The sequence below is a fragment of the Taudactylus pleione genome, unplaced genomic scaffold, assembly GCF_031769625.1.
Source record: "Taudactylus pleione unplaced genomic scaffold, aTauple2 ptg000274l, whole genome shotgun sequence".
NCBI classification, from domain to species: Eukaryota; Metazoa; Chordata; class Amphibia; order Anura; family Myobatrachidae; genus Taudactylus; species Taudactylus pleione.
In genome coordinates this window covers 236,450-262,357 of record NW_028284676.1, presented here as the reverse complement: position 1 = coordinate 262,357, position 25,908 = coordinate 236,450, and the positions used below count along the sequence as shown (strand labels likewise).

The 25,908-nt window shown below is 47.0% G+C and overlaps 1 protein-coding gene across 1 annotated transcript in view; it reads left to right on the top strand.

Annotated features, from left to right (window-relative positions):
- The window catches only part of ABCF1 (ATP binding cassette subfamily F member 1), a 32,260-nt gene extending 12,559 nt beyond the window's left edge, over window positions 1-19,701 (top strand). Inside the window, exons 10-27 of the mRNA XM_088481475.1 lie at window positions 568-618; window positions 901-999; window positions 2,097-2,219; window positions 2,325-2,425; window positions 2,505-2,590; window positions 2,677-2,816; window positions 2,903-3,051; window positions 3,870-3,953; window positions 6,220-6,344; window positions 13,968-14,080; window positions 15,303-15,474; window positions 15,915-15,989; window positions 16,777-16,847; window positions 16,947-16,979; window positions 17,069-17,237; window positions 17,399-17,463; window positions 18,222-18,294; window positions 19,387-19,701. Coding sequence (XP_088337601.1) covers window positions 568-618; window positions 901-999; window positions 2,097-2,219; window positions 2,325-2,425; window positions 2,505-2,590; window positions 2,677-2,816; window positions 2,903-3,051; window positions 3,870-3,953; window positions 6,220-6,344; window positions 13,968-14,080; window positions 15,303-15,474; window positions 15,915-15,989; window positions 16,777-16,847; window positions 16,947-16,979; window positions 17,069-17,237; window positions 17,399-17,463; window positions 18,222-18,294; window positions 19,387-19,559 — 1,902 coding nt within the window. The 3' untranslated portion in view covers window positions 19,560-19,701. The remainder of the gene's footprint in view (window positions 1-567; window positions 619-900; window positions 1,000-2,096; window positions 2,220-2,324; window positions 2,426-2,504; window positions 2,591-2,676; window positions 2,817-2,902; window positions 3,052-3,869; window positions 3,954-6,219; window positions 6,345-13,967; window positions 14,081-15,302; window positions 15,475-15,914; window positions 15,990-16,776; window positions 16,848-16,946; window positions 16,980-17,068; window positions 17,238-17,398; window positions 17,464-18,221; window positions 18,295-19,386) is intronic.
- The last annotated feature ends 6,207 nt before the right edge of the window (window positions 19,702-25,908 follow it).

The window sequence follows — 25,908 nt, the reverse complement described above, 5'->3', positions numbered from 1 at the left end:
GCAAAGATAAAGCTGTATTGTTGGGGGCTGTGTGGTGACGGAGAAACGTTCAGAACGCCTCCACCTTACAGCCATCACCGCTCCTTAAAATGCCCCCCCGAGAAGGGTTAATCATTTTTGTTTCGGACTTGTTAGTGAAGCCAATGTAACTCTGGTTGGCACAGAACTGCATTTTCTCTTGTGATAAAAATGATTTTTGTTTGAATCTCTATAGATTTGGTTACTCAGCACCAACCGCCTCCTATGTACTCATTTATAGGATTTAGGATGTCTCATGTCTTCCGTAGTAGAGCGGACACTGGATTATGTTTTTGAGGGAATGCCTAGGCTGTTCCTGGCGTGTGGCATGGGGTGTTCTTCTCCCCTCTTCGATGTCACTACAGGTCAAGTTAACCCTTGCTGCCTGGGTTTAGGAGCGTTTTGGACACACCGCCACCAATCAACCCTCCATGCATAGGGTGTGCACAGCTCCCCCGACGCCCCTAATTTCATCATAGAGACAGTACTGCCTGGCTGGGACCTAGAGCTGTAATTCACCTGTATTACTGTTTTATTTCTTTCAACTAGAACCGTTTTCTCGATGATGACGATGAAGAGGGAAGTGCTGGATCTGAAGGGGTGAGTCGAGGAGGTGTAGCTTTAAAAAAAAAAAAATCTAATTAAAAAAACCTTGGTGATCCTAGTACCAACAAAAGTGCAGTGGGTTTAACTATGATGACTTGTACAGTGGGTGGAGCTAGGGTGGGGGTAGATGATGGATGAGGGGATATCTAGCTGGTCCAGCCATATAGCTTTGGAGTACAGCAGTGACTTGGTAGGCGCGTGGCAGGGAGGGAAGGGTCATGTGTCTGTTAGCAGGTGAAGAGTAATATTGTATCTGACACCTGGCTTCTCTGACAGTCTGGTGATGAGGAAGGTTTGGGGGAAGAAAAAACAGAGGCTTCTGAAGATCCCTTTGCGAACCTAAGCAAGAAAGAGAAGAAGAAAAAGAAGAAACTGGTAAGCAAGACATTGTGTTTGTGTGTTCTAACTCCCTCTATCACAGATTTACATGTTTTGTGGTGCTGTGGTCTATAAAGCAAGGCTCGGCCTCCTTATTTGGTATGGCCTTACTGCAGGCTCGGCCTCCTTATTTGGTACGGCCCCTACTGCAGGCTCGGCCTCCTTATTTGGTACGGCCCCTACTGCAGGCTCGGCCTCCTTATTTGGTACGGCCCCTACTGCAGGCTCGGCCTCCTTATTTGGTACGGCCCCTACTGCAGGCTCGGCCTCCTTATTTGGTACGGCCCCTACTACAGGCTCGGCCTCCTTATTTGGTACGGCCCCTACTGCAGGCTCGGCCTCCTTATTTGGTACGGCCCCTACTGCAGGCTCGGCCTCCTTATTTGGTACGGCCCCTACTGCAGGCTCGGCCTCCTTATTTGGTACGGCCCCTACTGCAGGCTCGGCCTCCTTATTTGGTACGGCCCCTACTGCAGGCTCGGCCTCCTTATTTGGTACGGCCCCTACTGCAGGCTCGGCCTCCTTATTTGGTACGGCCCCTACTGCAGGCTCGGCCTCCTTATTTGGTACGGCCCCTACTGCAGGCTCGGCCTCCTTATTTGGTACGGCACCTACTGCAGGCTCGGCCTCCTTATTTGGTACGGCACCTACTGCAGGCTCGGCCTCCTTATTTGGTACGGCACCTACTGCAGGCTCGGCCTCCTTATTTGGTACGGCACCTACTGCAGGCTCGGCCTCCTTATTTGGTACGGCACCTACTGCAGGCTCGGCCTCCTTATTTGGTACGGCACCTACTGCAGGCTCGGCCTCCTTATTTGATACGGCCCTACTGCAGGCTTGGGGTCCTTATTTGGTACGGCCCTACTGAAGGCTTGGCCTCCTTATTTGGTACGGTACGGCCCCTACTGCAGGCTCTGCCTCCTTATTTGGTACGGCCCTACTGAAGGCTCTGCCTCCTTATTTGGTACGGCCCCTACTGCAGGCTCGGCCTCCTTATTTGGTACGGCCTTACTGCAGGTTTGGGGGTTCTCTTTACCTTTCTTTGTCCCCTTATGTGTATCTGACAGATGTGTCCTTCTGTCTGGGTCCCTTAGTTAGATTATGAGAAACAAGTGGCCACAATGAAGAAGGCGACGGCAGCGGAAAATGACTTTTCAGTATCACAAGCGGAACTCTCGTCACGTCAAGCCATGCTGGAGAACGCGTCTGATATCAAGGTACTTCTGGTTGATGGAGGTTATAAAGACAACTATAAATAGGGATAATGTTCAAGATACCTTTTCTATAAATAGTTTCTCTGATAAGGTGTCTTCTCTCTATAGCTGGAGAAATTCAGTATTTCTGCCCACGGGAAGGAGCTGTTTGTCAATGCTGATTTATATGTGGTTGCTGGTCGCCGCTATGGTTTGGTTGGTCCTAACGGGTGAGTCATTGGCAATATTTTGATCCTCTTTTCGGCATTTTTTTTGTTATGTTCCTGATTTATTCATTGTCTCTGTCAGGAAAGGAAAGACCACCCTCCTTAAGCACATTGCCAATAAGGCACTGAACATTCCCCCGAACATTGATGTATTACTTTGTGAGCAAGGTAGGAAAGGATGCCTATGTGTATTGCCTTTGTCTCTTGCCAGTATTTGGTCTTCATGCCCTGATCTCTCCTCTCCCTTCCCACAGAGGTTGTGGCTGATGAAACACCAGCTGTCCAGGCTGTTCTTAAAGCCGATACGAAAAGGCTCAAACTGTTGGAACAGGAGAAAAGATTGCAGGCCCGACTGGAGAAGGGAGATGACAGTGCAGCGGAGCGGTTGGAGAAGGTAACCATGCATGGCTATGGCAGAGGTAGTGATGACTACAGTATGGAAGCAGAAGAACATTTTCTGAGGGTTACTTGTGTTCCCAGGTGTATGAGGAGCTAAGAGCCACTGGGGCTGCCTCAGCAGAAGCAAAAGCTCGTAGGATCTTGGCTGGTCTCAGTTTTACTCCAGAAATGCAGGACAGGGAGACCAGGAGGTTCAGTGGAGGCTGGAGGATGAGAGTGTCACTGGCCAGGTAACGGCACTCGCCCATTTCACCCTCGAACATTTCCTCTCTTCTCCAATATCTACCTCCTTACCCTCTTTGTGACCCTTTACCCCGTCTCCTCGTCTTACTGGAGCAATTGACCTATATTATGGCATTTATACTGCTTATCTAAACCGTTACAAATGGTTTTGCTCAGTAAATGTAAGCGTGCAGATCACATCACGGGTCCTGAATGACTGCAAGACATGCTTTATATAACGATAAAATACAATTAAAATTATATGTTCTCCCATCTCAAGCATGGGGGCAGACAAGTAACAAAGACTGGTTTGTAAACCACACCCAAAAGGCATTATATAGGCAGCAGCTAATAATTGGGGATTATTTTGAAACCAATACAGAAAAGAAATAAGCCTGCCTTTGGTAAATACTATTTCTCTTTCTGGGGGACACTGCTAGACCTTGGGCTGTAGAGGGTGCTGTGACAGGTGGAGACATATCTTCTTACTACAACTTGGTGGTTGGTTGTCTCCTCCCCCTCTACACCGCTCCAACCAATCAGACTCCGTTAGTATCCAATTGAGGGACACTGGATGCAAGCTGGTGTAGAGTGTGGTGACTGGAACTTGGGCACTTTAACTTTACCTGCAAAAAATTCAAGCTCTTCCTCATCATTACCCCCATTGGCTGCTTGTGGACGTCAGTATATTTCCATTCCTACTTCTGTTGTATTTTTCCCATCGTCCTTCTGTTACCCTGTTATCATGTTGCTAGTTTAATTCACTGTCTCGATACTTTGCAGAATTTTACGTGTCATTGTGGTTCCCCTGTGTGATCTGTTTCAGGGCTCTCTTCATGGAACCAACTCTCCTCATGTTGGATGAACCAACAAATCACTTGGATCTCAACGCTGTCATCTGGCTCAACAAGTATGTTTCTCTGAGAACAGACTGAGCGCTGTTTGGGGTCCTGGTACTGTGCATGTTAAGTCCTGTGGGTATAGACACCCATCCCCTCTCTGATCCTCCTCTAGCATCATAATGTGTAGATAGCTGGTGTGTTTAAGGGATGGGGTTGTGGAAATGAAGCAGAAAAGCTGAAGCTATGGAACAGCACTTGGGGGGGGGGGTAGTATGAGATATGGGTATATATAACATCACTGTCACTGGGGAAAGGTGCCAGACCACCCACAGCACAGATTGGCGGTTTACGTGGCCCAGAGGAATGAATGTAGAGCTGGGCTGGTAGCCTTGTATGCACACTCTTATACAGGCACTAGGGGATGAGTGCAGAGCTTGCCCACATACTGCCTACCACATGGGTACATCATTTCTGGGAGTCAGATGTCTGTAATTACTGTAGTTTGCCACCGAACTCTTAGTATATCACCTTCCCCAGTTACCTACAGGAAAATATATATACAGTCAGGTGCATAAATATTGGGACATTGACAGAATTTTCATATTTTGGCCTCTATTCACCACTACTTAACTGCAGACTTTCAGATTTAATTTGAGGGTAATTACATCCAAATCAGGTGAACGGTGTAGGAATTACAACGGTTTCTATATGTGCCTCCCACTTTTGTATGTACCGTGTTTCCCCGATAATAAGACACTGTCTTATTTTATTTTTTTTGTTAAAAAAAACACCATAGGGCTTATTTTCGGGGTAGGTCATATTAATTATCATTGACAGCCGTGCCCCTTATGCAGGCCCCCTTGTAGAAGTGCCCCTTATGCAGGCCCCCTTGTAGAAGTGCCCCTTATGCAGGCCCCCTTGTAGAAGTGCCCCTTATGCAGGCCCCCTTGTAGAAGTGCCCCTTATGCAGGCCCCCTTGTAGAAGTGCCCCTTATGCAGGCCCCCTTGTAGAAGTGCCCCTTATGCAGGCCCCCTTGTAGAAGTGCCCCTTATGCAGGCCCCCTTGTAGAAGTGCCCCTTATGCAGGCCACCCCCTTGCAGGCCCCCCTGTAGCAGTGTCCCTTATTGCAGTGCACTTACCTGACTCGCCGCCGTCCGGGATGTCGCACAGGATCCTCAGCGCGCGGATGACGTCACCTGCGCACTGCAAGACTGGGAACGCTGGTCTCTGCAGCTTTCCCAGCTCAAAATGAGATTCAGATAGGTCTTATTTTCGGGGTGGGGCTTAATTTGGACCGGGTTACAAAATGAAGGGTAGGGCTTATTTTCGGGGTAGGTCTTATTATCGGGGAAATACGGTATGTGTGTGTATGTATATATATGTGTGTGTGTGTGTGTGTGTGTGTGTATATATATATTATATTATATTTAATTTCCTGGGAGTAAAAATACATGTGCATTATATCAAATGTCCAGCATAGCTACAGATTGCCAAGCAAATCTATAATACGAGCTGGCAGTGCAAATACACGTTAATAACAAAGTATCAGTAGTGTAGCAGCAGGTATCGGAATGTAATAATAAATGTATCAGCACTTTGTAAGATAATAACCTACAGTCCTGGGAGTGCAATATCCTTTGTAGTAAATACTTGGAAGCTATATAGGAAGGTTCAGCGGGTAAATGGAACAATCAATTTATCAGAAGAACTCCGGGCATAATGTTAGTACGTCAGACCAGTCTATTGTGGCTCACTATTGCGCTTGTGGTCCGGTGTAGCCTCTGTCCGCAATCCAGAGTAAATGGCACTTTCAGATAATGGAGTAAACTCTGGCAATGGCTTTCAGCAGGACCTGCTGTTATAGCCATGCATCAGGCACCCGGCGGTTTGTTAGAAGAGCCGGCAATAAAAGTATTGTATGAGCTGTCGTCTGTTAGCTTCTGTAACAAGTGTTTATCCCAGAGCAGAACAACCTGCAGGAGAATAAATATGGCAACAAGTACCCATCCGGTGGGGGTGTCAGACACCATCTGCTTGTAAGGCCGTCTGTTATATATAGTGGTGTTGCGGCCAGCATATACCTATCCCGTGGGTAGCAGTGGCAGAATAGGGCAAAATACTGTTCAGTAGGTTAGAGCACTCCAAAGAGCAGGCACCCCTATACTTAACGCATTTCGCTGTCACGTGAGGGCAGCTTTCTCAAAAGACGGGCATGCACCCTCTTATACAGACACTGGAGGGATAAGTGCAGAACTTGCCCATGTACTTCTGCATTGGCACATCAATTCTGACTATAGTCTGCCACCTAACTCTTAGTATTTCAACTTCCCCAGTTACCTTCAGGGCTGGAAGAAGACACTGCTCATAGTATCCCACGACCAGGGATTTCTGGACGACGTGTGTACAGATATAATGCACCTTGATGGACAGAAACTGTATTACTATCGAGGCAATTACAGTAAGTATTTAGTGGCTGAAACGCAGCAATACACTGACTATAATCTGGGTTTCATTGCAGCCTGGACCAGCCTGGTAACGGTTATCTCCAAATATATACATTAATGCATATGGCTATGGGATGCCAATACACATTCTGTAAGATATGTGGCATGGGTAGGCAGCACCAGGGTATGTGTGTGATACAGTGCAGGATAGATGGTTATTGTCAGTACTGTCTTATATATGTCGCCTATTTCTCTTAGCACAATCTAGGAGAGACATTCTCCTTTGTTTAAGGGAACAGTTATGTTGTGGTGTAGCTTGGGGGTTCTAGAGGAGAGTGGCAGCAGCAGCTAGGGGAGGGGGAGGGGGTGTAGAGGAGAAAGGGGTGTGCACCAGCCACTTTTCGTGTTTTGGATCTGGATTGGTTTTGCCAAAACCACCCTTCTGTGTTTTGATTTTGGATCTGTACTTTTTTTTAAAAACAGCTAAAATCACAGAATTTGTGTGTTTTTTGCTCCTATGCTATTATTAACCTCAATAACATTAATTTCCAGTCTATTCTGAACACCTCACACCTCACAATAGTGTTTTTAGGCCAAAAGGTTGCACCGAGGTAGCTGGATGACTATGCTAAGCGACACGAGTGGGCGACACAAACACGTGGCCCATCTAGGAGTGACACTGCAGTGGCAGACAGGATGGCAGTTTGAAAAACTAGGCCCCAAACAGTACATAATGCAAAGAAAAAAAAGAGGTGCAAGATGGAATTGTCCTTGGGCAACTATGTTGTATAAACAGGACATGCACACTTTAACAAAGCAATCATTTCAGCGCCAGGGTCTGCCACACAACTGTGGCTGAAATGATTGGTTCGTTTGGGCCCCCACAAAACAAGCTGGCAATTAATCTGTCCCTGCACAAACTGGCTCTACGGAGGCAAGATGTCGTCCTCATCCACCGATTGTTCACCTTCTTCAGTGTTGTGTACATCCTCATCCTCAGAGTATTCGTCCCTGCTGGAATCACCCACCACAGGTCCCTCTGTACTTTCTGGAGGCTGGTCTTCCTGGAAGAATTGATAATTAATTTTGATGAACATCATCTTCTCCACATTTTGTGGAAGCAACCTCCTACGCCTTTCGCTGACAATATTCCCGGCTGCACTAAAAACTTTCGGAGTACACACTGGAGGGGGGGCAACTTAGGTAAAATAGAGCCAGTTTGTACAGGGGCCTTCAAATTGCCTCTTTTCCTGCCAGTACAGGTATGGACTGTCTGACATGCCTACTTGGATGCTGTCACCGATGTAATCCTCCACCATTCTTTCAATGGTGACCGCATCATATGCAGTGACAGTAGACATGTCAGAAATTGTTGGCAGGTCCTTCAGTCCGGACCAGATGTCCAAAGTTGGTCCTGCTTGCCCTGCATCACCGCTAGCGGGTTGGTTAGGATATCTTAGTTGTTTCCTGGTAGCCCCAGTTGCGGGAGAAAATGAAGAAGGAGCTGTTGTCGTTCCGCTTCAGCTGACTGTTTTCACCAGCAGGCTTGTGTCTGCCGGAAAGAGAGACACCACGTAGGCTTTAAACCTAGGATCGAGTACGGTGGCCAAAATGTAGTTGTCTGATTGCAACAGATTGACCACCCTGGAATCCTGGGAAAGCGAATGAAGGGCTTCATCCACAAGTCCCACATGCCGAGCGGAATCGCTCCGTCTTAGCTCCTGCTTCACTTTCTCCAGCTGCTTCTGCAAAAGCCTGATGAGGGGAATGACCTGACTCAAGCTGGCAGTGTCTGAAGTGACCTCACGTGTGGCAAGTTCGAAGGGCTGGAGAACCTTGCACAACACAGAAATCATTCCCCACTGCGCTTGAGTCAGGTGCATACCCCCTCCTTTGCCTATGTCATAGGTGGATGTATAGGCTTGAATAGCCTTTTGCTGCTCCTCCATCCTCTGAAGCATATAGAGGGTTGAGTTCCACCGCGTTACAATTTCTTGTTTCAGGTGACGGCAGGGCAGTTTCAAGTGTGTTTGCTGGCGCTCCAGTCTTCGGCACGCAGTCGCTGAATGGCGAAAGTGGCCCGAAATTTTTCGGACAACCCAAAGCATCTCCTGCACGAACCTGTAATTTTAAAAAAAAAATCTGCACCACCAAATTTATTGTGTGAGCAAAACATGGGACGTGCTGGAATTTGCCCAGATGTAATACCCGCACAATATTTGTGGTGTTGTCAGATACCCCCCTTAGACTCTCCTGGGGATTTGTGATAAGCCATTGGGCGATGACTTCCCTCAGTTTCTCTAAGAGGTTGTCGGCGGTGTGCCTCTTACTGAAACCGGTGATGCACAGCGTAGCCTGCCTTGGAACGTGCTGGCATTTCTGAGATGCTGCTACTGGTGACGCTGTTGTTGCTGCGTAAGGCGGCGATACATCTACCCAGTGGGCTGTCAGTCATATAGTCCTTAGTCTGCCCTGTGTTCCACTTTGTCCACATGTCCGTGGTTAAGTGGACTTTGGGTACAACCGCATTTTTAGGACACTGAGGACACTTTTTCTGATGTCTCTGTTCATTCTTGGTATCGCCTGCCTAGTGAAGTGGAATCTAGATGGGATTTGGTACCGGGGACACACTACCTCCATCAATTGACTAAATCCCACTGCACTAATGGCGGATACCGGACGCACGTCTAACACCAACATAGCTGTCAAGGCCTCAGTTATCCGCTTTGCAACAGGATTGCTGCTGTCGTACTTCATCCTCCTTGCTAAGGACTGTTGGGGGGTCAATTGCTTAGTTAAAGAAGTAGTGGTGTTCCAACTTCCTCTCTGGGATGATGAACGACTCCCAGCAGCAGCAGTAGGCGTAGCAATGCAGGATCCTCCAGAGGAATCCTGGATAGGAGAGGAGTCAGTCATGCCAGTGACATGGCCTGCAGGACTACGTCCAATCCTGATTGAAGAGGAAATTGACGAGGAGAGAGTTGACTGTGTTGTTTGCAGGAGCTTTGATACAACAGGACAAAGGGATTTAGGTGTCCCTGGACTGCTTACGGTCTTAGCCACAGTTTCTGAACTTGACAGTAACTTTTTGTGAACGCACTGCAGGTGACGTATAAGGGAGGATGTTCCTAGGTGGTTAAACGTCCTTACCCCTACTTATTACACCTTTACATACGTTACATATGGCAAGACAGTTGTGTCCGGATTTGGATATAAATATTTCCATACCAAAGAGGTGGAATTTTTGGTCTTCTGCCCAGGCATGACCATGATGGGCTTTTTCATCCCACGGACAACAACTCTTTCCCTTGGTGCCCGATTTAAACAAACCACATCACCATCAGAATCCTCCTCATCAACTCCCTCCTCAGCACCAGCTACACTAATATCCTCATCATATTGTACTTCAACAGTGACATCTTCAATGTGAATATCAGCAACTGGATTGTGGATGCTCCTTCCAGCACTTGTAGGGGGTGTGCAAATGGTGGAAGGAGCCACCTCTTCCCGTCCAGGTTTGGGAAGGTCAGGCATCGCAACCACCACCACACTTGGACTCTCCTTGGGGATTTGTGATATCTTCTTAGCACGCACAGTTCTCTGCTGTGCTTTTGCCAGCTTAAATCTTTTCATTTTTCTAGCGGGAGGAGGAGGGCTTCCATCGTCATGTGAAGCTGAGTCATGAACATAGGCCAGAGCCTTAGCCGTTCCTTGGCATACTGGCAAGTTTACCTTTCTCCTCAGACTATTTAAATTTATTTTTTGGGGTCATTTTACTGAACTTTGGCTTTTTGAAGTTTGCATGCCCTCTACTAAACATTGGGCATCGGCCTTGGTAGACGACGTTGATGGCATTTCATCGTCTATGTCATGACTAGTGGCAGCAGCTTCAGCACTAGGAGGAAGTGGTTCTTGATCTTTCCCTGTTTTATCCTCCAAATTTTTGTCCTCCATTATTTTTATGGAGTGAATAACCCCTGTAAAAAATATTTGAATGAAGGACAGCTTACACCACACAGGACAGCCTCTGTAAAAATTACTTGGTTGGAGGGCAGCTTACATCGCACAGGACAGCCCCTGTAAAAATTACTTGAATGAAGGGCAGCTTACATCGCACAGGACAGCCCCTGTAAAAATTACTTGGATGGAGGGCAGCTTACACCACCCAGGACAGCCCCTCTAAAAATTACTTGGATGGAGGGCAGCTTACATCACACAGGACAGCCCCTGTAAAAATAATTTGGATGAAGGAGGGCAGCTTACACACCTCACAGGGCAGCCCCTGTAAAAATTATTTGGATGAAGGGCAGAGTACCCCTAACACCACACAGGGCAGCCCCTGTAAAAATTATTTGGACTCTGCACCACTGGACTGGACTGGACTGATACAGCAGCACAGCACCACTGGACTGGACTGATACAGCAGAGCAGGTTGATACAGCAGAGCCACTTTCCCACAGACACTACACTAGTACACTACACGTCCTCTCACTACACTCTCCAGGACTGGAGTGAAGATGGCGGGGCGGGAGGCGTGAAATGTGCAAAGTCTGGGTCTCGCGAGAATCTGAAACCAGGATGATGACGTTTTTGCCTCGTTCCGGGAACAGAGTCTGACGGGAAAACCCGAGCCGGACTCTGTTCCCGGTTCGGATTTCGAAAATCCGAACCCGCTCATCCCTAGAGGAGAGTAAAGGCAACAGCAGCTGGGGTTCTAGAGGAGAGTGGCGGCGCCAGCAGCAGCTAGGATTCTACAGGAGAGTGACGGTAGGGATGATCTTTTTCCTCTTCCCGGGTCGAACTCTGTCTAATTTTATTTCTGGTCAAAATAAAATGTGTCTGTGTCTAGCACTGTGTAGTGAAGGGGCCATCCCGCTCTGACCCGGTACTGGAGGCTCTGCACTAACCAGCCCGCACTGTAAATAAAAAGGAGAGTTATTGTAAAACTTACCCTTGTTAACTTTTTCTTCGAAGTGCATAGGGTCCACAAGGGAGACAATGGGGTGTAGGTGGGACTTGGAGGACTGGACACCAACAGCAAAGCTTTTCAACCACAGGATGCTCCGGTCCTTCCTCCTATACTCCTCCTACAACCTGAGGGCAACTCACTTTTGTTAACAAGCCCAAGTCAGGAGAGGAGAGGAGAGGAGGAGGAGTGGTACACTGAAGAATCGCACTCTCACACAAGTGACTAAGAGAATAAACCCATAGAAGCCAGGGCGGATGCCCTGTGGACCCTATGGACAGAAGAAAGAGAGTTAACAAGGGTAAGTTTTACCATAATTCTCCTTTTCTTCTTCAAGGTTCATAGGGCTCCACAGGGGAGACGATGGGGATGTCCCAAGGCAGTTGTTCCGGGAGAGGAGAACCCGGCGCCCGAAGGAAGCATCCTGAGAGGCAAATGTATCAAAGGCATAGAGCCTAAGAAAGGTGTGGACCGCCTAGCATAGCTGTTAAGTAAAGGCACCATTCCAGGCAGTCCATGAGGGGCCCACAGAGCGGATAGAATGAGCAGATACTGTAGCTGGCACAGGAAGGTCCGTCTATAAGCCTGTGAGATAGTCATGCGAAACCATCTGGCCAGAGTCTTTGTTAGCTGCCCATCCGTTCTTATGGAATCCATATAAGATGAAGAGGGAGTCCGATTTCCTGATGGCACTAGTGCTGTCCACGTAGATCTTCAGAGCACAGACCACATCCAAAGAAGCCTCACCAGCTGAGAGGTCTGCGTCTTCTGCCTCCCCAAATGATAATTGAGAATCTGATAGCTGGGTGGACTGGGAAGATAATGTAGATAACGTAGCACGCTTAGTGGACTGGGAAGATAATACAGCACACTTAGTAGGTTTACTAGGTAAGGGTCTCTCCTTTTGCAGCATTTGTCGAAAGGCTGTAGAGGTACCCGCCAGACTCAAACTGAGGTAGAAAGTACGTCTACCCATGGGGGAGGCAAAGCAGTTGCAGGGACTACCTGCTGTGGCCATCCCATAGGGGGTGCTACTACAGGGACCGTTAGGTGGTCTGCAATTTTTGCCAGCACCTGTGAAAAAGTAGCCCAGGGTGGGTCCTGAGGAGAGGACACCAGGGCTGATGGGCCCGGGACAGTATAACCAGATGCACAAAGACCATCCTGAATGAGATCCTCTGAAGCTAAGCCTGCTGAGCAGGACTTACAAGACACCAGAGTGGGAGCAGCAGGCTGCTTGTTATTCTTGCCTCTGCAAGGATAATGTAACACACAATCTGACACAGTGCAGTGAGCAACTCGGATGTATGTGTAATATGGCACAGTAGTGCGCAACAGCGATATACAGTATGTGATAGCCCTCACAAATATGTGAGGTACAGTGAATCCCCTATACTTTAGTATGCCAGGGTTATAGTAGAATAAAGGGAAAGGTATAAGCTGATTGTAATAGGGAGAGGAAAATAAAATAAAATAAAACAGCAGCGCTAGCACAAGTCACATACAATGCAGAATATACAATATAACTGCAGTGGGCACTAAAACCAACTACACAGACCGCAGTGGCTGGTAGGATATAGCACTGTATAACCTGGCCCTTGGGAGAGGTATACAGGGAGACTGGACCCAGCGTTCCCGGAGACCTGAATGCAGAAAATGGCTGCTGTGAGTATCAGAGGGGTGGAGGGTGAGGGAGGAGCAGCAAGACCGCAGTGTAATGGCGCCCTGACCTGGGGGGAGGGGCTGCAGGGAGAGCACCTTCTCCCATATGCTGACATTAACCACCAGGTCCCCTGGCCTTAAATCGTGCCCTTCCCCAGTGTTTGTATTGCCCCGGTGGTCTAGTGGCGTCCCGATCCGGGTGAACCGGTGTCCATATCAGCGCCTCCGGTCTCCCAAGACCGGAGGTAAGATTGCGCATTAGACGCGGGGATCCGCCTTACCTATCCCCTTGAGTCCCGGATGCAGTCTGGAGTCCGGGGAGCCTTGCTAGCTAGGTACCTCTCAGAGCCCTGCCAGGAGTACCTAGCCGAGGGCTGGTGTCATGGCGCCGCGGAGGGTTGATGAAGCAGCAGTGCAGACGTCCAAAGGACGGTCAATAAAATAAATGATCATAAAATCATAAGAATGACGGTCCCTGTAGTTGCTCCCCCAGTGGGGCTTAATAGCAGCCCCACTGTTAAAACGGTGAACCAGCTCCTGTTATACACCAACAGGAACTTATTTGCCCTCAGTCCGTGGGTGGGGTATAGGGGGAAGGACCAGAGCATCCTGGGATTGAAAAGCTTTGGTGTTGGTGTCTGGTCCTCCAAGTCCCATTGTCTCTCCTGTGGAGCCCTATGGACCCTGAAGAAGAAATAAGTGATCGCTTACTGCTACATTACCCTGTAGTGTAGAAAAATAGCTGCCCTGCACTTGTAAACACTGGAAAAATGGTCTCCCAATAGGCTTATATAAAGATGAGTGAGCTCTGACTTTGTATGAGGTGCCCAATGTCCTACCTACACTGCTGCAACCCATGGATGAATGAGATAAAGTATTTTTACCACAATTAAATAACCAAGGTCGTTATTCTTTCATTTTCCAGACGGACGTTTTTAGTGCCGCTTAGAAAAAAAAAACAACTGATAATTCTATTCAGGATCTGATCTTCTTTATTTTCCCCTTGCAGTGACCTTTAAGAAGATGTACCAGCAGAAGCAGAAGGAGATGCAGAAACAGTACGACAAGCAGGAGAAGAAGTTAAAGGACCTGAAAGCTGGAGGAAAATCTTCAAAGCAAGCGGTGAGGATCGGTGTGCGGGGCCATAAGCCATGAGCTGGGTCCTTTCTAACCGAGCTGGAACCTATAGGGAATCTCTACAGATCAGGTCTTCTTGACGACCTATGTAACACTGCTTTTCCTGAGGTCACACCAATGCCTCTTACAGTAACCATTGATGGAGAGTAAAGCCTCTTCCCCTCTAGCACTCTGTGGGACGTGATGGGAGCCCGAGCACTTTCTGCATTCTGCTGTAAATAGCTACTATACTATGTAGTGTCTACAGTCAGGCCAAGTAAATTCCTATGATGCTGGGACGTGCAATGAGAGGATACCGATGGACTAATACTGAAAAGGGACATGTGGGGTCCGCTATTTAAATGGCCTATGACAGACTCCGGGCCTGATTCAGCAGCGTATGCAATAGCGGTTATAGACGCAGTCGAGTGATTTGTTTGCCATTGCGTGTGCGTACATGTTGCACTGCGCGTGCGCAGCTATCGCATTGCGATTACGCACGCACAAAGGAATCCATAGTGAGTGACAGGCTGTCAGCGTTTGGGGGGTGGTAACGGGGGAGTGGTCAGAAAAACACAGGCGCGTCTGTCCGTTTGAACACAGTTTCATGGGCGTGCATAAATTAGCCACTGCATACGCAGCTTGTGTAATCACGTGTGTGAGATGAGACTTGCAGTTTCTGCGGCTGGCCAGGGCTGGTGTAAATGCTGCGTGACTGGCCGATGGGCATCGATGGTACCGATGTATACGCAAAAGTGCGAGGTTGGACGGATATGAGAGATCAGCTGTAGGCGTCCCTATGCCGGCTGTGCTTCGGCAAGCATTAGCATATTTATGGCAGCTGCGTTCCACCCGAAATCGCAGCTGGGATCGCTGTTGCGTACGCTGCTGAATCAGGCCTGAGTCACTTTTAAGAATTTAGGTTGAATGTTCTCACACTTTCAAACTGTTCTAGATCACATTTAAGGGTAAAACAATTATATCAGAGTACATGTCCCCCCCCCCCCCCCCTCCCCATTGGACTAATGTGGCCCAACACATTCGCTTACAGCCCCCGTGTTGTATAGCATGACCGATCTGTTCTAGAGTCCAGGCCAGGATGGAACAGCAGGAACCCTGTTAGTGGATGTAGAACTTGATACAGATGTATAAGAACATGGAAGGTCTTTGTGACCTATTGCCAGATTCATTGTTCACGTTTCCCACATTCCTGTTCCACTACTCCCAGGAGAAACAGACCAAAGAGGCTCTGACTCGCAAGCAGCAGAAGTGCCGGAAGAAGAACGCAGACGAAGAAGCCAACGAACCAGCAGAGTTGCTGAAGAGACCGAAGGAATACACCGTAAAATTCACCTTCCCAAACCCCACGCCACTCAGCCCTCCTATTCTGGGGCTGCACGGTGAGTAAGCCCAGAACTAGGCGCCTTTCTTTGGTGCAGCTGTAATAACCGGGTGGGCGCTCCGCATTGTTTTCTAAATGTACAATCCGGGGAATTCCTGCTGCCTTTGCAAAATATTGGGCTGCTGTCCCTGTTTTTAAAATATGAATGATTAATAATAAACTGAGACTAGGTCTATCTGATACGTGCAGTGGGGGGAAAATGCCAGATTACAGTAGGGATATTATTGTAGAAATTCCGACACACTATCTAGAAGAGCATAACCGTTATTTTATATTTGTTAAACTGACTAAGGTAAAACCCACGTATCAAAACACATAACGGAATAAGACTGTACAAGTAGGGGGACAGCACAGTGCAGGGAGAAGCGTCCTACAGCTGTTTTCTATTTTTATTTTTTTAATCAGCCACTAAACTTCGTTATTCCATTGTTCTTCCAGGGGTTGATTTTGGTTATTCAGGGCAGAAGCTTCTATTCCAGAACCTGGATTTTGGCATAGACATGGATTCCAGAGGTGAGGTGGCACACGCATGCTAAAACCGTGTCAGATTGGAGGCCACTGACATGGATCCGTGGCAGTACTAATTATTGGGGGGGAACGGCTCCTGTTGTGATGATGACCGGGTGCTGCTCTGTATAGAGAGGATATTGAAGGCTCTTTGTATTGGAGTACAGGATCTGGTAATGTCCCTCACAGGAGCCTGGATCTCTTCTGCTTTTTGGGGAATGGGAATGTGGTGCTGCAGGATAGGATTGTTCATCTGCAGTTAAGGGGAAATGTATTTGTTTTTCTCTGTATAGCATGGCGGACTGGGCTCTCGTACTGGACCGGGTGTGGATTAACAGACCGTAAAAAGGTAGGCCGTGTCTAGATAGACACCAGATGTTAGACAGTCAATAGGTTGACTGACTGACAAAAGGTCGACACACTAAAGGTCGACATGAAAATGGCAGATGCATGATTCTTTATTTATTTTTTTAGCCCTAATCTTCACCCTAACCATCCCTTTGGTCCCTAACCCTCCCTCCTGGTGCCTAACCCTAACCGTTGGGGTAAGTGCCTAACCCTAAAAAAATAAATATATAAAAAAAAAAGTCGACCATTTTTACGTCGATCTTTTGACCTTGTACATGTCGACCTATTGGCTGTATAACATTTGGTGTCTATCTAGACATTGTCTACCTTTTTATTGTCTATCTTTAGTCTGGACCCTGGTGGGAGATCCGGTTCCAGTATGAGGAATTGATCTACCTCAGTCATATAAGGATTAATGAGACCCATAATCTTTTCATCCCAACAGTCTGTATCGTTGGCCCAAATGGAGTGGGGAAAAGTACTTTGCTTCTACTGTTAACTGGGAAGCTGACACCTGTGAGTACCACGTGCTGTGTTTTTTTTGTTCTTTCTATGAATTTGCTGTATAATGCGTCTGAAGCTGGTTTACTAAGTGTTAAGTGTTCATCTCCACAGACAAAAGGGGAAATGAGGAAAAATCACAGACTGGTGAGTGTCAGGGGCAGATGGGAATAATATAGCCAATCTGATCTCAGAGCTCCTGCTCTATTCTGCAGTAACCTCTCCCTGTCCCATAGAAAGTCGGATTCTTTAATCAGCAATACGCTGACCAGCTAAACATGGAGGAGACGGCAACGGAGTATATGCAGCGCAACTTCAACCTGCCCTATCAGGACGCCCGGAAATGTTTGGGGAGGTTCGGTTTGGAGAGCCACGCCCACACAATCCAGATCTGCAAACTGTCAGGTGACTGCAGAAATAGATCTGATATATATGTATATATTCCTTTGGTAATGTAATGTGTATCTTTATTGTCCTCTGTAATATGTACAGGTCCTCCATATCCCAGACTTATATTCTAATGGCATTAATTAGCTAAAAACCAAGTCTATATCTTTTTACTGCAGGAGGGCAGAAAGCCCGGGTGGTATTTGCAGAGTTGTGCTGTCGGGAACCTGATGTGCTTATTTTGGTGAGTATGAGAGAATAAAAATGTCTGTTAAATATCTAGGTCAGTTTTTACTTTACACAGTTCTCGAGGTGGCACTGTCTTGCTTCAGTCCCCTGCATGGATGACGTGGCACTATATATCGCTAACTTCAGTCCCCTGCATGGATGAGGTGGCAGTATATCGCTAACTTCAGTCACCTGCATGGATGAGGTGGCAGTATATCGCTAACTTCAGTCACCTGCATGGATGAGGTGGCAGTATATCGCTAACTTCAGTCACCTGCATGGATGAGGTGGCAGTATATCGCTAACTTCAGTCCCCTGCATGGATGAGGTGGCAGTATATCGCTAACTTCAGTCCCCTGCATGGATGAGGTGGCAGTATATCGCTAACTTCAGTCACCTGCATGGATGAGGTGGCAGTATATCGCTAACTTCAGTCCCCTGCATGGATGAGGTGGCAGTATATCGCTAACTTCAGTCCCCTGCATGGATGAGGTGGCAGTATATCGCTAACTTCAGTCCCCTGCATGGATGAGGTGGCAGTATATCGCTAACTTCAGTCCCCTGCATGGACTTCAAGAAAATGTTTTGAGTCCACTTTTTAAAGTACGCTAATAATGTGAAAGTTGAAACCCCCTAGATCTTGGGTGTTAGTTAATGGAAAACTTGCACTGTTTGGGTTCTCTGAGGACGGGTGTTGGGAAACTGCCTTAGTGGATGAGACAAAGTGGGAAATCTGCACCAGTTCTATTCATCAAGTACTTTTGTCCCCTATAGGATGAACCTACGAATAACCTAGACATTGAATCCATTGATGCTCTGGCGGAAGCAGTAAATGAGTATAAAGGAGGTGAGTGTCAGTATAGTCTTTTTAACCATATAGGGAAGTTTTAGGTACAACTTTCCCATTTTTTTCTTTTTTTTTCTAAATGTGCGTACACTATGTAGACAAAAGTGATTGTACACTGACAGCAAATAGATCAACAAGATTTTATTGAGGTCAGTACGTTGTAGGTCCACCACGTGCAGTGAATACTGCAGACGCCCTTCTTAGCAAACTGTCCACAAGTTCCTGGACAACAGCAGACAGTATGATTTGCCATTCCGCCTTATGTACAGTGACCAACTGTGACACTGAAGAAGGTCGAGTTGGCCTAGAACGCACCCGTCGCTACTATTCGTCCCAGACGTTCTCAATGGGGTTAAGATCTGGATTCTGAGCTGGCCAGTCCACCCGGGTTACTGAATTTTCTGTATACCAGTCCCCTGGAAACATGACAGGTGGCATTGTCGTCCTGATGAAAACGTGGTGTTTCTGTAAAACTGCAAGTGCATGGGCCTCCCCTACAAAGGGCAAAATTTACTAAGTGGCTGGTTCTAAACCATGGCGGTTTGACGGCGGGTTATAAACCCCAGGGGTTTGGCGGCGGCTTCTAAATGACAGCCCTGTTTTATTCTATTCTAAAGTCTGTTTTGACGGTGGTTTTGCAGCGGTTTTGGCCTTAGTAAATCTGCGGATAGCAAAACCGCCGCCAAACCGCCGGGGTTTAGAACCCGCTGCTTAGTAAATTTTGCCCAAAGTGTTAATTGTTGAAATGGCGACATTAGTGGCCATTTGGAACTCGTGTGCAATGGTATACATTTCGCTTGCGGGGGAAAGGGGGTCGTTCCAATCACTTTTGTCTACATAGTGTATATGAGTTTGTGTCTGTGTGTATTTATAGTGGTGTAGCATCTTATGGTAACACCTCTAATGAAAAGAAGTGTGTACTCTACCCTCTGTGGCCCGTCTGCTGTCTTTAATGTCTCTGTATACTGTCATATTTGTCATCCCAATGCATGCACTTTTCTTGACTTCCATAAGATTGTAAGCAGGACCTTCACTGTGCCACAGTATCTGCAGACAGCCTTTATGTTCTGACCATGTCCCCTCTTTCATCAGCGGTGATTACAGTCAGCCACGATGCCCGTCTGATCACCGAGACAAACTGCCAGCTGTGGGTGGTAGAAGACCAGACTGTGAATCAAATCGAAGGGGACTTTGATGACTACAAGAGGGAGGTCCTTGAGAGCTTGGGCGAGGTGATGATCAACAAGCCCAAAGAGAAGGAGTGACCTGAGCAGTGCCAAACACAGGGAATAAAATGCCGCCCCACCAGGAATCGCGTGGAAGAAGAACAATCGAAGCCGCGCCAGTTTTTATTTCCATTTTGCTGCCTTGATCTTGCAGAGAATACAAATAAATATTTATATATTGGCTGAGTGGAGGTCTATGTATTTCAGAATAACAGGCTCTTGGATAGAGGAAGGGGGATAGAATAGTAGAAAATGTAATATACAATAATGGTTTGTAATGGGACCGATCATTTCCAATATATTTAACTTCACCCCTCCCCACAGAGAAGTGTGGTTTGGACACTGGAGCTCATTCAGAGCTGCTGGCTCGTTCGCGGTCAATGGTAAGCGACCGCGCATGCGTAAGCTTCGTTCTGCGCGTGCGGGAACTACTCGGAGCGATCGTAATCTGCTCGCTCGCCCAGCAAAGACAGCCCAGTGTAATGAGTGACAGGAGAGGGTGGTAACAGGGGCAGGACTCTAATAACGGGGGAGTGGTGGTGTGAATGCAGGCGTGCCTGAGTGTAACAACGCGGTTTCTGAGGCGTGCATAATTATCAGGCAGTGTCATAGTGCACGTCACCTGCCTGTTATTTACACTGAAGTCCTCGCAGTGCTTGTGGTAAGGTAAGGCAACCACAAGCACTGCGAGCCCTTCCGATGGTCCTCGATGTACCAATGTTTTAATACACTTCCTGGAGATGACGTGTGCTAGTGGGCGTCTTTAGACACAAAGTGATTGCTTGCCAACACAAAGTGGGCGTGCTTCTGCCTTTCTGAGCGAGTGCCTGCCATGCCGTCACTTAGGCGAATTTGCATACGCTGGGTGCGGGCGGCTCTGAATCAGGTGCACTGTAGCTTGGTAATAGAGAGGCTTTCTAACAGAGACACATGGGGGTGAGAGTCGCACCAGACTGATATAAGAGACCTACTTTCAAGTCCCTCAGGACCTGAAGTACATACAAATAATCATATACCAACTAAATGAATTAAGCCTCCACTCTGTGGGCCAATATTATAGGTTGGTGGTGCTCCCCAAAGTCAGAAAAGTATCAACAAGAGACCAAGAAGAAAGAAGACTTTTTGTTGGGGGCACTCATATGGTAATAAAGATAATTAAAATATAACTTTTAATATAGTATTACTAAAACAAGGTAACCTACACAAACGGACATACATACATACAACATATACCTTATTTAACCCTTATAATTAAGGGAGCCAGCTCATATAGGGAAGAAAAAGGGGTTTACCCTCTATAGATTCCAAAAAGTTTAGTTGAGCAACATTAGATTAAATAGAGTGATCCCTCTGTGCAATACACCAATGTACCACTAAGATACCAATATTTTTATCCAATAAGGATAATACCACACCACGAGCAGCAGCAGATAATGGCTGTCACTCACAATATAGTAACACAATAGTACATTTTAGCAGATATAATACATCTTAACAACACATTATAATTATCTCAAATTTAGCTCCGATCACAGAGCACAAGTGCATATAATTGGGATAATACCACACCACGAGCAGCAGCAGATAATGGCTGTCACTCACAATATAGTAACACAATAGTACATTTTTAGAAGATATAATACATCTTAACAACAGATTATAATTTCTTCACAGTGTGTAATCATGTGTATACAGAATCATAAACTGCGGCAGATCCCTGTAATGGCCAAACTAATAGGTTATAATCAGATCATAACACTGCAGTGGGTATTAAGCAGTCCTTCTAATAGTATATAAGAAGAAAAAGATTGTATTAAACAGAAAAAATTCCCAAATGTCCTGTTAACACATCTGTATGTCATATATATAGGGAATCCCAATTAATACATCATGATATACAATCTATAGATGTCCATATCCACAATGCCCAATTATTAATCTGAATATACCACCATAATGATGCTGTTGGGAGTGTATATATCAAGAGGATTTTCCTCAAATAGCAAATGACAGTGTGCTTGGACTAGGAGACTAGGGCATATATTAAGTGTGTCTGCATGGACGTGTTTACTTAGCTTAATACAAATTGTATGAGGAAATCCTTCAAGTGTGCCGCTACTCCACGGGGGAGAGGTGACTATAAACACGCACAGAGGGCACAGGCTTAGGAGGAGACGGGAGCGGCAGTGGTGTGGTATTATCCCAATTATATGCACTTGTGCTCTGTGATCGGAGCTAAATTTGAGATAATTATAATGTGTTATTAAGATGTATTATATCTTCTAAAAATGTACTATTGTGTTACTATATTGTGAGTGACAGCCATTATCTGCTGCTGCTCGTGGTGTGGTATTATCCTTATTGGATAAAAATATTGGTATCTTAGTGGTACATTGGTGTATTGCACAGAGGGATCACTCTATTTAATCTAATGTCGCTCAACTAAACTTTTTTGAATCTATAGAGGGTAAACCCCTTTTTCTTCCCTATATGAGCTGGCTCCCTTAATTATAAGGGTTAAATAAGGTATATGTTGTATGTGGTTGTATGTCCGTTTGTGTAGGTTACCTTGTTTTAGTAATACTATATTAAAAGTTATATTTTAATTATCTTTATTACCATATGAGTGCCCCCAACAAAAAGTCTTCTTTCTCCTTTGGTCTCTAATAGAGAGGCTTTGACAGGAGTTTTGCTCTTAAAACAATATATGAATAGTGCTGAAACTCCTCCTTCTAAATCACCACCCTGCGGGGATCTCCTCTCTCTTACATCCCACAGGGGGACAGTGGAGAAAGCAGGGGGTATAGATGGCAGTTTGTGGAGCCTGGAACTTTGAATCTTAAATGATTTGATAAAATATATATAAAACAGCGCTTAGTCTATTAGATCTAAAGATGTTATCGTGTTAAATCATAAAGTGAGAGACCATAGGGGAAAAAAATAAATATATATATATACATATATATATTTTTAATATATAAATTTAATAAAGACAAACCATGAATAACAATCAATTATTAAAATCCATCATACCCATTTCAATAGAGAACACTTCTTGAATAATAAAACCACAGAAAAAACCTTAGTGGAGACAGATTGGCAACAAAATTTGTAATTATTTTTACTGTAATATCTTTTTTTTTCCTATGGTCTCTTTATGATTCAACACAATAACATCTTTAGATCCAAAAGACTAAAGCTGGCAACACATCTGAAGATTATCTGTCTAACCAGCAGTTGATTGGTTGGAATGAACATCTGGTAAGCAAATTACAATCTGCTCCCAAACGCTGGAAAATGGATAAAAACTGTTTGAACAAATTGTTTAGATCAAACCTATAACAAACTTGTCTGAACGACCATTTTCATCTGTTTTTTTGGCATTTAGAAGCAAATTGCTGATGATTTCCTCCCATACGTTACCAGATTTTCATTCCAACCAATCAACTGGTTGGCTGGTTGGCCAGATAATCTTTAGATGTGTGGCCAGCTTAAGACTAAGCGCTGTTGTGTATATATATTTTTTTGGATTCCCCTCTATCTAAGGTGGTAGCAGCTGCTGGTCATTCTGTCTATTTAAGCTCCGCGCTGGGTTAACCATTCAATTACTTAAATGATTTGAACATGGCTCCTTCCCCCTCTATACCTCTCTTGACCTCAATTTTAGTTTAAGTGCCAGATGGAGCCGGATGTTTATTCCATCGGCTGTAGAGGAGCCGGCTTACTGTTTCTACTTCAGGGTCCATAGGGGGTCCACAGGGTTGACCTTGGGGTATAGCTGGATCTGGATCCACGGGCACCACGCAGTTAAAGCTTTAGCTGCTCCCAGGATGCACTTGGGTCCATCCTCTATACCCCGCCCCCCGAGCCACAGGCACCTCAGTTTTAGTTGGTGCCCTGCCGGAGTCAGGTCACCCTGTGCAGGGGGGCTGCAGGAGCAGCCCCCAAAGCTTTTTAAAAAAGAGCCTGTTAGGGGGAGGATTTGTCAAGGATGGCCTGTGCGGACGGTGCCAGGTGGTTCCTGGCCCATCAAAACCTCATATGACACAGGAACCACCATGGGCGATGTTTTCTCAGGTGCTGGAGTCTATTGCGGACCGTCTGTCGGTCCTGTCTGCTGTCCCTAATATGGCGTTGCCCCAGCCGACCGTCCCCATTCCCCGGGTGTCCCGCAATTATTGCGGAGCCCCCCCGGGTCTCAGTCTGTGGGTCCTTATGCAGGGTTACCTGTGTATATACAGGCTTCCCCTGTGACGAAGCAGTCTGTGGTGCCTTTCCAGGCCCCTATGGCGGCTCCTCCACCCTGGGTGGATGTGCTCTCCAACTCCGTAGAGAATTTGGCGGCCGCGTCTTCGGCTTTTCAGTCAATGTTGCAGACTGACATGCCTTCTAGGGCGTCAAAACGCACACTAATGGCGCGAGATGCACATGTATCGGACTCAGAGGGGTCCTCAGATGATGGGGAGGTTCCTGATGACACTGACTCGGACACATCGGTCCAGGAAGTGGATACCAAGTCATCCATTAATGTGCGAGCACTGGTTAGGGCGGTGTGAGCCATTCTCCTAATAGAGGATGAGGCACCAGCTCCTAAGTCGAAGTATCCTAGTTTTAAAAAAACCAAGGTGGCTTCTGCGGTGTTTCCCCTGTCTGATCAGTTGACGGATCATATGGCGGTGGCTTGGCAGGCGCCCAGTAAGAGATTCCTACCTCAGAAACGGTTGGCTTCTAATTACCCCTTTCCTGAGGCACATTGTAAAAAATGGGAAACTCCACCAGCGGTGGATTCTCACGTCACCCGTTTAATACGGAGCGCTACTTTGCCATTACCGTCTATATCCTCGCTGAAGGATCCCACGGACAGGAAGGTTGAGACTTGCTTAAAGTCCATTTACTCCCTCTCAGGGGCAGTGGCCCGACCGTCCATGCCATCTCCTGGGTGGCCAAGGCCATTGAGGGATGGGGCAATGCATTGGAGGATACCTTTCCGGACGATGCTCCGGGTGTCCAGAGGGCGTTGTTGGGACAGATGAGGGACGCTGCTTCCTACATTGGATGCTAGTCTGCTGACTTCTCGAGTATCGGCTGCAGCAGTGTCTGTCCGCCGATCCTTATGGCTGAGGTCCTGGAGAGCGGACTCTGATTCAAAGAAGGGCCTGGAGGCCTTGCCTTTCAATGGAGAATTACTATTTGGTCCGGACTTGGACAAAATAGTGGATACCCTGGCTAAATCCAAGTCTGCTTTCCTCCCTTCAGCGGCAATGCCTGCCAAGGTCCGGAGCTCGGCTTTTCGTTCCTTTCGGGTTCAGGGTAAGGCAAAAGGTCAGTCCTTTCCGAGACAGTCGGCGACTAAGACCACCTCTAAACCCAAGAAGCAAGCCTGGAGTGCTCGGCGCCCTTCTTCCAAGCAGGAAGATAAACGTGCGGCCTGATGGGACTGGCCTCCCTCTGGGGGACCTCAGAGTTTGAGGCCGACTTCTCCAATTCGCCCAGTGTTGGCACAATACCACCACGGATGCCTGGGTTCGAGAAGTAGTCTCTAGGGTACGCCCTGTCTTTTCGGGTCAGGCCGCCCCGCCAGTTTTTTTTGCACGAGACCTTCTCTGGACACGGCCAAAGCTTCCCAGATTCAGGTGGCTGTACAATCCTTGCTACAAGCAGGGGTCATTGTTCCCGTTCCGCAGTCTCAACGCGGGACGGGGTACTATTCTACTCTGTTTCTGGTACAGAAGCCCAATGGTTCTCATCGCCCTATCCTGAATTTGAAGTCTCTGAACAAATACCTCAGGGTTCCCAAGTTCAGGATGGAAACGTTACGTTCCATCATTCTGGCGATGGAACCCGGGGACTACATGGTCTCCCTGGATATCCAGGACGCCTATCTTCATGTGCCCATAGCACCGGCACACCAGAGGTATCTGAGGTTTGCTATCCTGCAACATCACTACCAGTTTCGGGCGTTGCCTTTTGGCTTTTCCACGGCTCCGAGGGTGTTCACCAAGGTGATGGCAGTTATGGCCGCCCACCTTCGGGACCAGGGCATACGGCTGCTGCTGTATCTGGACGATCTTCTTCTGCTGGCGGGCTCCCCGGAGGTACTTCTTCGACATCTCCACCTGACCATTGCTTGTCTTCAAGCACACGGGTGGTTGATAAATTGGAAGAAGTCATCTCTGATCCCATCACAACGGATGGTTCATTTGGGAGCCCTTCTGGATTCTCGTCAACAAAGGATTTTCCTGACTCCGGAAAAGGTGTCTTCCCTACAACTGCGAATACACAGTTGCCTGAGCAAGACCAGGGTGTCGGTACACTCGGCCATGAGAGTCCTAGGGTCCATGGTGTCAGCATTCGACATGGTGGAATTTGCCCAGTTCCATTCCAGGCC